The sequence below is a fragment of the Phaseolus vulgaris genome, chromosome 11 (assembly GCF_051622355.1).
Source record: "Phaseolus vulgaris cultivar YP4 chromosome 11, ASM5162235v1, whole genome shotgun sequence".
Lineage (NCBI taxonomy): Eukaryota > Viridiplantae > Streptophyta > Magnoliopsida > Fabales > Fabaceae > Phaseolus > Phaseolus vulgaris.
The window spans coordinates 4,276,518-4,292,570 of record NC_143508.1 but is presented as its reverse complement, the minus strand read 5'-3'; the positions used below and the strand labels follow the sequence as shown (position 1 = coordinate 4,292,570).

The 16,053-nt window shown below is 29.9% G+C and overlaps 2 protein-coding genes and 1 non-coding gene across 3 annotated transcripts; 2 read left to right on the top strand and 1 right to left on the bottom strand.

Moving 5' to 3' along the window:
* Positions 1 to 5,372: 5,372 nt before the first annotated feature.
* Positions 5,373 to 5,950, top strand: LOC137831827 (putative lipid-transfer protein DIR1). Its single transcript, XM_068639673.2, has one exon. The coding sequence runs from the start codon at positions 5,427 to 5,429 to the stop codon at positions 5,733 to 5,735; it is 309 nt and encodes a 102-aa protein (XP_068495774.1). The 5' UTR covers positions 5,373 to 5,426; the 3' UTR covers positions 5,736 to 5,950.
* Positions 5,951 to 8,255: 2,305 nt separating this feature from the next.
* LOC137811819 (small nucleolar RNA snoR83) lies at positions 8,256 to 8,396 on the top strand. Its single transcript, XR_011081162.1, has one exon. It is a non-coding gene; the product is annotated as a small nucleolar RNA snoR83 (small nucleolar RNA).
* Positions 8,397 to 10,129: 1,733 nt separating this feature from the next.
* On the bottom strand, positions 10,130 to 14,454 carry DGL1 (dolichyl-diphosphooligosaccharide-protein glycosyltransferase 48kDa subunit family protein). Its single transcript, XM_068641437.2, has 13 exons — positions 14,036 to 14,454; positions 13,723 to 13,859; positions 12,995 to 13,120; positions 12,711 to 12,764; positions 12,498 to 12,611; positions 12,082 to 12,137; positions 11,946 to 11,987; positions 11,718 to 11,793; positions 11,526 to 11,597; positions 11,300 to 11,425; positions 11,108 to 11,212; positions 10,634 to 10,717; positions 10,130 to 10,310 (listed from the first exon to the last, which is right to left on the bottom strand). The coding sequence occupies exons 1-13, from the start codon at positions 14,295 to 14,297 to the stop codon at positions 10,263 to 10,265; spliced, it is 1,302 nt and encodes a 433-aa protein (XP_068497538.2). The 5' UTR covers positions 14,298 to 14,454; the 3' UTR covers positions 10,130 to 10,262.
* Between the last annotated feature and the right edge of the window lie 1,599 nt (positions 14,455 to 16,053).

The following is a 16,053-nucleotide window of genomic DNA, read 5'->3' as shown; positions in this document are numbered from 1 at the left end:
TTTTTTTTTTCTTTTACTGATAAAAAACGCATACATGAAAATAATTAAAGTAAGTTCTAAAACTGATAAAATGTAATTTATGGTGTAGTTTGTTTGCTTTGATTTTTGGACAAAAGTAATCTAAATCAAATATGAAAGTGTATTATGTACTTTATTTTGTTCTTTACATGCAATATCAAACCCCACATAGATAAAACTAATTTTCTGCAAATTTGGAATTTTTATGTTTTTTTTTTTCATCTTGTGATCATATATATGCCACAAAACCATTGAACAGATAATAGTTTTTTTTTTCTATTTCTTGTTGTCTGAGTGTTTGAAAGTCTTTTGCAATTTTTTTTTCACAGTTTTCTACTTTTCCAAGCAAAAACTTGATGGGAGAAATCATTGTTTTCACCTAGAATAGAAAACCAATTCGAATGCAAACATATCCCATTATTATTATATCTACGTTTCTTTCTCTTTCTCTCTCAAAAAGTGTTAAGTATTAGATATTCATTCAATAAAAATAATATTCATGCGTAATCTTTGTCCTAATAGAAAAATTATTTGATAATTTAAAATAAGTTGCTTCAACTTTAAACACCCATAATTATGCAGATTATTTTCTCCATCATTATTATTAGTACCACTTCCATTATTATTATTTTCTGTATTAATTTATAAGTTTTTTAGATTCTCAAATTTTTGAAATATTCTAGTTCAACATCCATATATTTTAAAATTGTTTGAAAGTATAAAGTGAATAGAATCATCAAATAGCGTATCTTAAGATTGATTTTTCAACTTCGTCATCAAAGTTACGTTGTTTCTTTTTTCAGTGTAGAGATATGGATTACTAATATTAATAATTAAGGATGATATAGTTGTTTCATATTATTTATTTATGTATAAGGTGAAATTGTTACAATATATGTGTAAGAGAAAGAAAAATATTGTATACACTTAATTTAAGTATATTATTTCAGTTTTCAAAATTATTATTAGTTAAAATGTGTTTTTTGTGTTGGTGAAGGAGTTTTATCATAATAATAAAGTTTATTTGACATTCTAAAACACTACTTTATATATTTTTTAAATAAAATATTATATTATAATAAAATAATAATTTATTTAGGTGTTAATGGATAAAACTGAATGTATCATTATGAGAACAACATAAAATGCCCCGACAAACTAGGTGTTTTTTAGTATAATTTTTTAACACTCTAACAATAAAAAATAATCAATTTATAATATTTTTTTTATATCAAATAATATTTTATTAAAGTGTTAAGTGGATGTAACTCATATCAAGATATTTCTTTTAATGACTTTGTTACTTTAACACATTTTGTAATCTAATTGGTTTCATTTTCACGAGTTGAATAATGTGATTCACACTACAAAGAAAATTATCAAACAGAAATCAATCATTTTAGAAATTAAAAAAAATGGTTTTTAAATTATTTTTTAAATTATTTTTTATTATTATTAAATAGTTTCTAAATTGGTATGTAATTAGTTATTAGGTTTTAACTACCAATTATTTAGATTCTAAATTTGGTAGAAAAATCTTTTTTGCTAATTAGATAACAATTTAAAAATCATCTAATAATAATATAAATTAATTTAAAATTAAAAATTTATTTAATTTCTAAAAAGATCTTTAATTTAATCAATATAATAATTAATTATAATTTTTGTCTTCAAAATGATTTCTATTTCATAGTGATAGGTGAAATTCTATTGGATTATTATGAGCCTATGTTTTGAAATATGTAGTAGATGCTTTGAATGTAGGCTTAAATCATAGAAAAATGTGCATAAAGGAATTAAAACTATACATCTCAATTTAAATACTTTGAAGCCACGCATCTTGTTCACAACTTGTCATTCTTTTCTATAATCTTCACATGCCACCTTCTTACATTTTCCAACCTTATTTTCATCAAATAAACCCCACCAATGACGAGGAAACATAATATATTAACCAATGTATATATATGAAGATGGCCATCGATTAATTGACCCAATTTATCTAATCGAATGCTCTTTTTCTTTTCGTTTCGGACTTTCTTTTCGTTTTAACTAATTTGTTGTCTTCATTTTCGCCACGTAATTAATCTAATCTCGACCAACACTAATTAATCCATATATGATTATTTGTTTTTGGACATTTGCTTGGGTGTTCCATATTTAAATCGTGGTGAATGCATATGCATAATAATAGAGCTAACTAATCTCAATTAACGAAGAATGGGTCATAATGAATTAAGATTATGTGATGAATTTGGAGATAGTTAAATATTACATGTTGGAATATTTGAAATGAGTGTGATTAATGTTATAAAGTGGTATGAATATGATGTTGATGGTTGAGATAATTGCATGTGTTATATATGTGTCACGTCAATCTAAACTTGTGACGTTTCACTTTGGTAGTGTAACGGAACGTGGTGGTCCATTCATTATTATTTATGGAAACCAATTATCACTCTAACTATCAAAGTAGACTAAGTTCATTGCCACTTCAAAAAATAATGTAAGTTAGGCACTCATATTCATAACATTTGGATCATTTTTGTTTAATATGTGAGTTAATTATAAGGTTGGTTGGTCAATTTAAATTACATGCCGTCTTTTTTTTTTATTGTTATTAATGCAGTTTTGAAATTATCTTATTTACTTGATATTGTTGACTTCTTGCTTCTTTGTAAATCATTGCTAAATTATCTTTTACTATTTTTTTTAGAGGAAAACTCATTATAATCCTTACAAGGAAGGGAGATAACGTAATATGAAAGGTAGAGTTTAGTATGGGAATTGTTCCTTGAAAAAATGGGAGAAAATGGGAGGTTTATTGCACGTGATGTTTTTTTCTCGGTTTTTGTGATTTTATCGCTTAATTTTTGGTGTTTTAATTTATTGAACGTTGGTGTCATGGTTTTTTGATTTTACGAAGATGTTTAGAGTTGTATTCAGTCACTCAAGTCAGTTTTAGTATGAAGAGATTATATATGTATATGAGTAAAATGTCACAAATTCATTATCCTTTAATCTTAGAGCGTTTATCCATTTATAGTGATTGTATTGGATCTCGTAATGAGCAGTTGCCTGATTTAAAGGTGATTGAGAAGATTCTTAGAACTTTGAGGAGAATGCAGCATATAGTACTTTGTTTAAACAGATTGTTGGAAGTTTGAGGTTCATCTGCAACAATAGTCCTAATATAAGCTATGCAGTTGGACTAATAAGCAGATTCATGTGTAATCCAAGAGTCTCTCATATGGTAGCAACAAAGCACATATTGAGGTATCTTAAGGAGACAAGAAGGTATGACTTACTCTTTCTAGTAAGCTTGAATGAATTTGAAGACTATTTGGAAGTTTGGAGTCACAAAAAAACGCGGGACGGGTTGCTTATTTCAACCCGTTGGCCCGCCTCGCATAACTTTAAAATGTATAAATGTTTTTTTGCACCCCCATATTTTCTTCATGTAGCCTTATATTTCACATTTCGAAATTTTAATAATATCTTACTACGCATGACTCATAAAAATAATATTATGAGACTATTTACCTAATGCATCTAAATAAAAAAAATTCAAAAAAATTATTTAATTTTTTTAAAAAATATTTCTTATGCGGGTTGGCCTGCAGGCCCGTGGGTCAACCCTTATGCGGGGCGGGCTAGAAAAATCAACCCACAAATTCTATGCGGGACGGGCTAGCCCGCATTGTCACCCCTATAATAAAGTGGGAAAGAAGAGCACCTATGGATATTTTTTCAAATATCTAAAAGCACCAATTTCTTGGTGTTCTAAGAAGCAAACTGTAGTTGCTCTCTCATCTTGTGAGGCAGAGTATATAGTTGTAGCATAGACAACATTTCAATGTATTTAGCTTGAGCCTCTGCGCAATTTTGTGTGGACAACCAATCAACCATCAACCGTGCAAAGAATCCAATCTCACATGGGAGGAGTAAACCCATAGAGACCATGTTCCATTTCTTAAGAGAACAAGTTGGAAAAGGAAAGCTAGAAGTGAAGCATTGCAACACCAAGAAGCAAGTGGCTGATATTTTCACCAAACCACTTAGACTAGACAAATTTGAAGAACTAAGAGAGTGGATAAGAGCTAGATGTGTTGCAGAATTTAGCTTAAGAAGAGTGTTAGAATAAGCTAAATTTAGAGTTAGTTTGTTAACTCTTAAAACAATAAAAATCCTAAGCTAGTTATTTTTTGTTATTAGAATGTTTCTCTTTTCATTCTAGTTTCACACTTATAAATTGTTGTACACTTTTATTCAAAGACAATACACGAATAATACATTTACAATTTTAATTCATATCAATTCTCAACAGATATCATGTTAATCATTGAATTGGACAATGTGACAATATAAATGAATCTTATTAGATAATGTATGCGAACAAATACTTTTTCTATATAAGTTAAATTTACTCTCAGTCTAACATGTTTTAATATATATCACAAAATAACATTCCATTATTCAAGAAAGAATCAATAGTTTTCAATGTTTTTTTAATGATAAGCTTGTTATCATTTATATGGTATATTAAAATTATTGATCAAGTTTAGAGATGAAACTTGAGTTTTCTTTGTTGCAGGTTACTCTCTTTTTCTACAAATTATTGTAAAAAAACTTAATTGTTGTGCAAGCCATGTTTATTTATTTACTGATTCCCAAGACTATTTTTTTTAAAACATAGAATAATGGAAATAAAATTGTCTTTTTTAACTAAATTTATCCAATTACATTTAACATATTATCTCACCATTCTAAATATTAACTATTTTTTCTTGGAGTTGATATGAAGAAAAAAAAATTATTTTGCCGAAATATAAACCTATATGAAGACAGTAATTTTTATCTTTTTCAATTAATATCTTTTAATATGTAGTTGTAAAAATAACATTTTCTTTCAGATTAAAATAAAAAAAAACATCATATTATAATTATGAAAATTGTTCTATACAGTCACGTGTTGTCCACATTTCTGAAAAAAAAATTATTTTTTTCAGTTGTAAACTTTTTTCTTAAACTTATTCTCCTTTGATCTTAATTAAGATAAAGTTGGAGATAATATTTTGTAGTACGTCACACAGAGTTTCAACATGTCCAAGTGTGAAGCTTCTCCCATGGAAATCCAAGTGGATTCACACTTCACTTCACATGTCACTATGGCACATATTAGTATACATTAAAAAGCAAAAAAACTCCTATAGTACTGCGAAGATCGAGTTATTCCATGAAAGAAGCAAACAAAGACTTGCATGCCCGTGACAGAATGGCCCCATACGAGCCAACACACACTTCGTCACGGGAGTTCTATATGCCACATTCACACACTCTATATAACAAGCCTTATATTTCCACTCTCATCACAGTGCAGAAAAGAGTGAATCATAATATTGGTAGTGATGGAAGCATACAAGAAGAAGGTGATGATTGTGGTGATGATGGTGTTGGGCATTGTGATGAGTGGATCCAATGCGCAGTACTCGTTTTGTCGCATGCCCAAAGATGGGTTGAAGTCATGCTTAGCAAGTGTGAGTGGGGACAACCCTGTTGATCCCACCTCTGATTGTTGCTTAGCCATTGCAAAGGCTGATCTGCAGTGCTTCTGCCGCTACAAGGATTCGGGATTGCTCTCTATCTATGGTGTTGATCCCAACAAATGCATGGAACTCCCTGTTAAGTGCAAGGTTGTCGACTCTTTCCACTGCTAGAGGTGGCTCTCAGTAGTTATGTACTCTTTAATTGCCCTGTTTTATGTTTTTTTTTCATGGTTTCCAATGTTATGGACCAAGTATGCTTCTTTGTTTGTTTGTTTGTTGGTGTTCTTGTAATGATGTGATTTGTTCTTTAGTTTTGGCTAGTTCCTGTGTACATCTTATTTTCGTTCGTTGTTGGTAATGTACTTGTCCTCTTGTTTTCTTTAAAAGCTCTTTGTTTTGATCGCAAACGAACAACTTCAACCAGGTACTTATAGCAATAGAACAAAAGAAGACTAATCCGCAAGCTATCACAAATAAAATGAAAGATACTTCAAAAAAATTGAGAATCATTTAAAATAGACTTTAAAGTTTAACTATGATACTAGGTATTAATGGGTGTCACAAATAAAACAGATACGTTCTTTCGATGTTTTGTAATTGATGGAATATTTGTCTTAATTATTGTGAGAAAATCAGGTTTAAGGTTACTCATTTTTTGTGAAGGGAATGTGTGTGCTGATAAGTTGACTAATTTTGGATTTATTCATAGAGAATCTTTTCATTGGTATAATAGGTTTCCATATAGTTTAATCTTAAATTTTTTTATGAATATGTATAGTTTACTTATGTATCGTTTTTGTTAATATATGGATTTTGGTCAAGTTCCCCCATGTTTTTTTTTTTTTTTTAATAATACTTTTTTCATGTTATGACAAATGATTGTTGTTACTTGAAGTGTTAGCATAATTGAGATGTCAAGTTGCATTGTGATGTCTAACATGAAAGCTTTTATTTAAAAAATAAAAGAGATACGTTAAAAATGTTTGTTAAGAAGTCAACTTTAAACCTAATTCACTTCTTAGTAAGAGCTCATGCGTGGAACAATATATTATGATTGATCCAATAACGGTTCAATAAACTTTACTATATTAAGAGGTGATTTTTAAGTTTAACTCAACCTTGTAAAATCGATTTATAAGATAAGATTTGTATTCACTTATATATTATAAAATTTTCTAATCTTTAATCGATGTGAGATTTTTAATATTCCAAAGAACAATTCAATAACAAGTAACACAATAAATCTAAATCTTTTTATAAAAATAAATTCTAGATCACTTTGATATCATTTGAAGAGATGAAATTTAAACTCAATTTTATAAAATTAACTTTTACAATAAGATTTATGTTAATTTATTATCTATAAGTTCATATAAAATATGTAATCTCTAATATTTTTCATAAGGAAGAAAAGATCCTTATAATAGTGCTAGTTATTGGGCATCTCTAGAATGGATAAAACAATCATGTATTGAAACTTCAAGTTATATTGTATTATGAACTACAAAAAATAGTCCTGTTAGCCATATTATGGGACTATTCCCCACAGGAAATAATGAAAACGATATCACTTCAAAACATTCCCGACCGTGTACAACAATCAACAAGTGACCAGAAAAAAACCTGTTGGATAAGTCAGATACATAAAAGAAATAAATAAAACATAAATGAGTGGATTAGAAATAACTATACGCACACTTAAGCGTCATCAAATACATCAAATTTATTATATTGGTTAAATAAGGTTAATTATACTCGTTCTTCAACTAACATAAATTCACGCAAACTTTTTAGGTGGATTGAATAATAAGTTTTAATATGGACATGGAAAATAATTTATGTTGCACTAAGAGAATCAATTAATTCGGTATAATAAAATGTTGCAATAATTACGTATAACTAATTGATATAGTCTATAACAGAATGTGATGTACACATATCATATTGCTGTTTTATTTTTAATTATATTTTCAAATTATAAAAATTAAAATTACTCATATACTAATTATTTTTTTTTTGCAGTGATTTTTTTTTTTTTTAATTTGGCAGATACCCACTGATATGGCTAACATTAGCCTTAAAGTTTCCCTTAAAAAAGGTCACAAGTTGGGTGAAAATGTGGAAATACCATAAGGTTCCAAATAGTCAAATAAAGTAGTAGGTTTTTAAGTAAATATAAAATGAAAGAAAATAAAAGAAAAATTATAATTTAAATTACGATTTGAATATATTTTCATAAATTATCCTCTGATGTTTTTTTAATATTTAAATAAAATAATTTAAATAGTGCTTTGAAACTAAAAAATAGTTGAAGAGTATCAGAGAAAAATTAGTAATTTTTTAAGGATTAAAAATATTTTTAAATTTCAAATTAAATAAATAAAATAATCATTTTATAAAAAATAAATTTTCCTTTTCTCTTTATTCTTTTCTTTTTCTCTTTATTTTTAACCAAACATATATTTTGGGCCGGGTTACCTCTTTACGTGTTTCCTTTCTAGGGCCCAATATTTATGGGCCCAGCTTGGCAATCCTATATATATGTATCTATGTAGAGAAGATGAAGTCGCAGATAAACCCTAATGTCTCTGTTCATTGCCTTTGGTACTCAGTAGCAGCTGCAAAGGTTGTGTTTCGTGTTCTTTGACATTGTTTTTTGATTTACTTGTATTCTTGGAATAGGCCTTCATAATCCCAGATAAGCTTCGGCGTATTGTTAAGTGCTTATTCTGATTCATGGGAGGCCGAAATTGATCCCTGGAAGTTTCGCTGATAAATGCCTATTTCTGATTCTTACATCAAGGCGTTTACTAGTAACTTTACCATACACTTTCCACTTTAATCTTTCACATTCAAATATTATTCTTCATTTCACTTCCTTAGATTTTCTTTTAACTTTTTTAATACACCATTTCTGAGTTTTTAAACTAGTTTTGCTGAATCGTACATTTGTTCATTACTCTTTGTGTCTGAGATATATGCGATGGTTTGATTTGAACGGATTCTTATGTTTTCAGTTTCTACACAAGTTGTGTTTTTGAATACACATTTTGTTTTGTTTAGCTATAAATTGGTGTTAGTAGGGCTATTAGATGAAGGATAAGACTGTGGGATCCTATTTGACCTAATAGAACTTTGAATGGTTGTTTATGGACCTGCCAACTTTAATAATCATCAATAAAAGAAATGTATATAAACTTGAAAAAAAAAAATAAAGAAATGTAAATAAAAAGATTGCTTTCATAAGATTTTTACAATTTTCTTTATTCTTCCTAGTTTTTATATATCACGATAAATTAGTTATTTTACAATGATTAAAATTAGGTTAAAAGTGAATGTATAAATGATAAGAAACTAATTAATATAGTTTTGAATTTTAAAAATAATAATTAAATAAAAATATTTAAAATGTGATTCTAAAAAGGAGAAAGAGTAACCATTATTAAAGGAATACGTCATTAAAGGTATTTCTACTGAAATAAAAGTATTTCATTTATAAATTGGAAAAATATTGTTCATGTAAGTTCTCTTCAATTTAATAAGATATATTTTCAATTCAATTTTGAAAATAACTTCCATTGGAGACTTTAAAATGTTATGATTGAACATCGGAATATGCTGATTCATTACTATCCCCAAAGGTTAAGTTAAAGTAAAAGATAGTTCCATGGTTATAATATGATGGACCTCTGGGGTGTCTTTTTAATTTTAAAATGCATTTATCATTGTTTTTCTTATTAGATACCCTTAGATCTTTTTTTTAAAAATATTTTACACATTCATTTATTATATTAAAACGAGAAGAAATGACTAAACTAAATAATAATTACATAACTATTGTATTAGAACAAATTATTTTTATATTTCTTTATTCCTGCAAAACAACCTTAAAAGAACAACCATTAAGACATGAAGAGAAAATACAATTTTCTTCTTTTAAATTTGGAAACAAATGTTAATTTGCATGTTCTTATAATTATGAAGAACGTTGACAACATTTTTAACGCACTTTTATTTAGTTATTAATATCTCAAAATTAAAAAAAATCAAGAAAAAAATTTAAATTTGAAGTATGAATAAAATTAACAATTTTTTGCACCCCACATAATTTTTTTGTATCAGATAGGAAGAGTGACCAAATAAATAGTGGCCAGACAAAAAAAACACTCCCAAATTAATTACAGATCAAATATAACTCCACCCAATCATGATTTAAATTCAAATTTATCAAACATAGCCCCACAAAAACCAATTAAAAACGTGAAAAAAGGATATTGAATTAAATTTTAAAACATGGATTTATTTCAAAAAAATTCCTAGTTTATACACAGTTACCTTTACCAGCCAGTTGATATTGATTACTCAACATAAACCACTGTCTACAAAATCCAGAAATTTAACTTGGTTATAACATCCTTTCAAAAAGTGTTACGAAGCTAATTCTTATGTCTCGTAAAAAATATGGCTAGACAAATAGGCCAATCTTTATTGTTAAATATCACAAATGATGCTTACTATAAAAATCAAAATAGTATGATGTTAGAATTTAAGGCCAACTAACAGGATTTAAGAAAGTAACGCATCTATCATAAATTAGAAAGCACAAGTTTATATCATTGCCTAATCAAAATTTTCGAACTCAAAATAGGTCCAAAGCCCATATTACAGACTACAGTATCTTCAAGCAAAGTTTTACATCTACTTGCTGTATAGATGAACGGCAGTGAAGATGAAGAAACCTGCCATCTGCATCACAATCAAATAGTTTAGAGACAGAACAGAGCATACAGACATGATTACAACTTCACAACTGAAAAATTACAAGACGACACGATGGCCTAATAACATTAAGCCTCCATGCAAGGAAAAAGAGACTATAATAGAAGAAAGGGCTAACCATATGTTCATCATAACTGTTTTTAAAAACAGTTTAGTCATAAGAAGAATAAGGTGCATTCAAGTTAGCTGCTTGGTGAACTATTTTTCCAAAAAGTGGTACAGAGATCATGTCCCATTTTGTAGATTAACTTAATCCAACGAGAATGAAACTATGGGAGAGAGATCCTTACCATCGAGAATGCTGCTCCATAATAGGGATAAGCTGCTGGTATAAATCTTTCATATTCATTGTGTCTGAAGGGACGAACAGGAATCTACATGGAAAATTCAACATTATTTATAAATACTGCTTACAATATTTTGTTTATTATAATCTATTAACTCCCGTGAAGAAGTTTCACAACTGATGCTAAAGATTGGCATTCAAGTTGATCTAGTAGCGAACTCTTATTTGGCAATTAATTCTGAAATACAACTGCTTGGACTGTATAGGCTAGGCAAAACTACAAACCATAAACTGTATAGGCTAGTCATGTCATTACATTAGAAAGAGATATTCTTAAACACAAAGATGCAGGTGTTACGGTGTTTGTAAAGTTTTTATATATGGAAACACAAGTGAATCTAAATGATGCAGAAAGGGGGAGTTTTGGTAGAATGGCACTTAAAAATATAGAAAAAATCATTAGAGGACCAGCAATTACCTGCTTTGATAGAGATAAGCTTGTATATCCTAGTTTTTCGTACTCAACCTTGAATTGGAAAACCCCATAGACATCTGGAACCTTAAATGATGTGAAGTAACGGCCCTGAAAGAGATTACACAATCTAGTGAACTTTGCTGAGTTTATTAGAGAAGAATACAAGAGTATAGCCATTAGGAAATTCAAAAGCACCTTCCCATTAGTTGATAAAGTCTTCAAGACATAGGGGCTCATCATGTAAAATTGCACTTGAACATCATCAGCTACGTAAGGCTCCCAAGATGTCCCAGACCACTCGAAAATTTCAACAGAGAATTCCTTTACAACAAGATTGGACAAATGAGTGGCAACCAAAAGCAATGTATTAATTAGAGAAAACATGACAAACAATATATCAGAATTTGGACATTTTAATTACCAAATCATCATTGATCCTATAGATGGCTGGTTCATTAGCTTCCCCAACTTTGTGATGTTGCATGTGGACTGCCTATATGTCAAAACATGAAGCATAAACATCCTAACTAGTAGTAATGATGCTAAATGAGACGTGAAATATCACATAAATGAACAATGACAATAAAATTGTCTGTCGCATCTTTTTTCTTACCTTGAGGTGACCTCTTTCATGGAAAACCCATTTGCTAAGTTCAGTGAAGAACTGCTCATTACCTGACTTTTCATGCCTGTTATTCCAAAAAGCATTAGCAAGTATTTCTTTGCTGAAACTATTTCACTAAAATCAAATTTTAGGTGGGAAAGACAGTCCACAGTATGTTAGACGTAGTGCAAGAATTATGCAATATCACTGATAGAAAAGGCTTAATTCTTTACTCACTTGGTTGGACTCCCAGCCTTCTGCACACCTGACCTGAAAAATCTGCAGAAAAATTCCGGTTTACAGAAAAATGAGCTTCAGATCTTACATATTAGTAAGTACAAAACAACCCTGATAAACTAGTGAGTTTCCTTACCGGTTGCTGAACATGCTCAATGAGCCAGAGATCAATATCCGGGCATTATTTCTTGCCTACCAAAAAGAATAAGAGGAGAATACATGAGGAATTATTGCATGGGTTCCCAATTAAAGTCCTAAAAAACATGCAATGAACAGAAAAATGTTTTTAACACATTTTGTGAAACAGGTTATTGTATTCTGTAAACTTAACAACGGATAGTTTGAAACTATTTTTGTATGTATAACTACTGTAAATTGTAAGGGTAATAGCAATTAAAGGAATGAAAATAACATTAAGAATCAGGCCTTGCTTGTGTAGTTCAAAAACATAAGAGCTAGGGTATGTTAAAAGACAACCAGAAATAAACAAATGAGGGCAGTAAAATACACACACGCACACAACCAATAAAAGTGGAGGATGAAATAATATACCTGTATAACTGAAACTAACGAGATCGAAGATCCAGTGAGTGACGGAGGACTTGTCAGTTTAGATTTTGGGTTAGCAGAAAAAGCTGAAGGAGATGCAGAGAGTGCTTTCAACACCTGGATTGAAACACAAGAAAAAGTGTAACCAAACTAATGTAAACTTATAAATGCAATATGGCTACTGCCAACATGCGAACTGTGATAAATAAATATTACCAGGCTATTGGTAGGATTTAGTGAATGGCCAATCCCCTGGAAAAGTACTGGAGCCTGTCATAAGTAATGAGAAAATTCAGAAAAGAACACTGCAGTGTGCAAGAAGCATTTGCCAGTAACATACAAATCTCACCCCATTTAGAAAAAGGACAAAAAGGGCAAAGGAAAAAACACAAACTTATGAACTCAAACAGTAGTGCTAGCATAGATAAAATAATGTTAGTGCTTCCAACAACACTCGTTGTGCACAACACAGTTCTTAACAAAATTAACAATTCACTTGCCTCGATCTTTTTGCTTCCCAATATCACGTCAGACTTGATAAAATCATCACTAGCAATCAACGTATGATCCCCTTCAGTAGCAGATACTGCATATCCAGAATGATCCACAACCATGGAAGCTGGATCCTAGAAAAAATACAGAAGCAAAGTGTAGGACTTGAAAGTTGAATGCGCCAAAATAACATAAACCTAAGGAAATTATAGCAACACTAATAGCAACTCAGGCCCAATTGGTCAAAGTCCATTGACGGGGAGTGAGGCTACTGATCTTACTGAGGATGAGAGGCCTAAGAGAACGACTATGTCCCCTCATGGTTGTGATGGTTAGTCCATTAATTCATGTATTGCAAATTTTCTATTTTCTCCTATTTCATTATGCTTGTCATTCTGTCAGAAACCGTTATGTTTGTGTGGGTGTAGTTTGGCATATATGTTAATGGATAGAAAGAAGGATGCAGGCAAAGAGTATTTAGAAAATCTATTATTCTCACACTCATTTCTAGAGGTTCCTCCAGGCCTCAAACTCAGAAATTTTTTTCTTAATTTCATTTTGGATTCGCATCCCTATCGTTTGAGATGAAAATGTCAAAATAAGCACACAAATAACAACAACTAAGCAAATTACAGGACCATAGTATAGCACATGACTGTAACACGACCACCACACTAGAGGAAAACCATGCACAAAAAATCAATTCAGCTAATAAAATCAAATTGTTCGCAAGCACCTCATCGAAGTCCACTCCACACTCGACGGCGATTTCCCTTATTAAATCAGATGCATTGCTATCAGCAGCAACAATCAAATCATGACCCGAATCAACAAAATCCAAAATTGCAGCAGCATCAACGGATCCTCCAAAACCTATTAAAACACCTTCGTTTTAGCTAGCTAAAAGTAAAATTTTTGAAACACATACAAGACAGAAACCGCACATCCTCGAGACCCACTTGCAAAATAGCAACACAAATCAAGATCTCAAAAGCTTTCGGGGAAAGGGACAAAACATAGCAATGGGGGGTGGGGAGTGGAAAACTCACGTTCAATGGTGGGGGAAAAGAGAATTAGGGCGTCGTAGAGGTACTGGCCGTATCTCTGGAGCGCAATTTTGGGGTCATCGGCGAGGTGGAAGTGGAGATCGAAGCCTCGAGATTTGAGGGAGTTGAAAAAAAGAGAGTGGGAGGATTTGACGGCGAAATCATCGAGCAAAACGAGGACACGCCGATCTGAGGGACGCTCTGGGGAGAAGGAAGTGCAGAGAAGAGGAATGAAGGCGAGGAAGACGAAGATGAGCTTCGACATTGCTACCAACAACACTGCCACACCTCTCTCCACTGCTAGTCAATCGCAGACTTTCACAGCGTCTTCTTCTACCTCATCTTTCATAAATTACCTTTTTAACCCCCTTGATTCATCAAAATTATCATTTTCCCCATTTTTAATGGACTCGAGCCCCTATGGCCCAATTCAGAGTCCATTCACACGGGCTTTAGCTTATTTCACTTTGGGCTCATTCTGCACCTCCTTTAGCTCTCCCAGCACCTCCATAATTTTTTAATTCCAATTATATTTTAGAGTTTTCCATTTCCCATTTATTTTAGAACTTTCCTAAATATATATTTTTCATTGGAGAATAGCTAGGAATGGTAAAAATATTTAATAAATTACAGGTATAAATATCTTGACATGATATCTAAGGTTTAAAAATTGGAACCACCCACTTTGATTCAACATGTGATAGAACAGAGGGAACCATTTTTTCATTTTTTTAATTATTAATATATATATATATATATATAATTTTATTTATCTATATATTTCCTATACATATAAAAGATATATTTTTTACAATTATTTGTTTTAGTTTTATATCATAATATTTTATCCTTAAAAAACCAATTTCATTATTTTTTTATTGGTATAAATGGTAACAATATAGTCTTCCAATTTAAAAATAATTATAAAAATAAATACTTTTTTTTTAAATTTTATTTTAAATAATTTTTTATTGTGTGTATTTATTTAAAGGATAAAATTGTAAGAAATTGCATCCAAAGTATCTCTTACAGAATTATATATATATAATATTTTTTTTATCAAACTACAAACAAATTACGTAATCATTTTATTGTTAATAAAAATGATGTAATTTTTTTTATAATTTATAAGACATGAGAATATTTTCAGTTAATTTGTTTTTCGCTTAAATGGGTAGTTGATCCAACTTGATAAATCACTTAAATAATTTGTGTTGGTTAATTCATATCTTAAATAAGTTGTTTAATTTCGATTCGACTATAAGTTAGATTAATGAATATTTTTTTATAATTTATAACACATGAGAATATTTTCATTTAATTTGTTTTTCACTAAAATGGGTAGTTGATCCAACTTGATAAATCACTTAAATAATTTGTGTAGGTTAATTCATGTCTTAAATAAGTTGCTTAATTTCGATTCGACTATAAGTTAGATTAATGAATCATTTTGACCCTCTTAAAAAAAAAGTAAAAAAGTAAAAAATAAAAATTATATTTTTAAATTTTGTGGTTTAGAAAAAAAAATGGATTTTTGCTTCCAACATGATAAAAAATATTTTTTTTTGTCTTTTGAAAAACTCGAATCTCACAGTTATTTTAAGTCATAGATTTGATGTCAAAGAGTGCTGTAAATGATAAAAAAAAAAGGTTTAGGAGGGTTTAACTCCAATATGTAGCAATAATTTGTAAAATTGGTCTCTTGCTTATTAAGTAAGAGGTACTTTAAATTTTATTTCATGTTACAGTGTTATAGAAATTTTAATTCAAACTCAATTTTGTAAGAGTGAAATCTCTAACATGTTAAGTTATAATCTTTTATGTATGATTGTAAATTAACTTAAAAAAAAATAATAATGTTGGAGATCTCCGCATTGACTAGAAATGAGGACATTTTATTGTATATAAACGGGTGCAAACCTCACCTTATGAGTCGATTTTATGAGGTTGAGTTAGGCTTAAAGTCCACTTCCTAACATGGTATCAGAATCATTTTGAACCTATCCTAACGAGTATCTGTT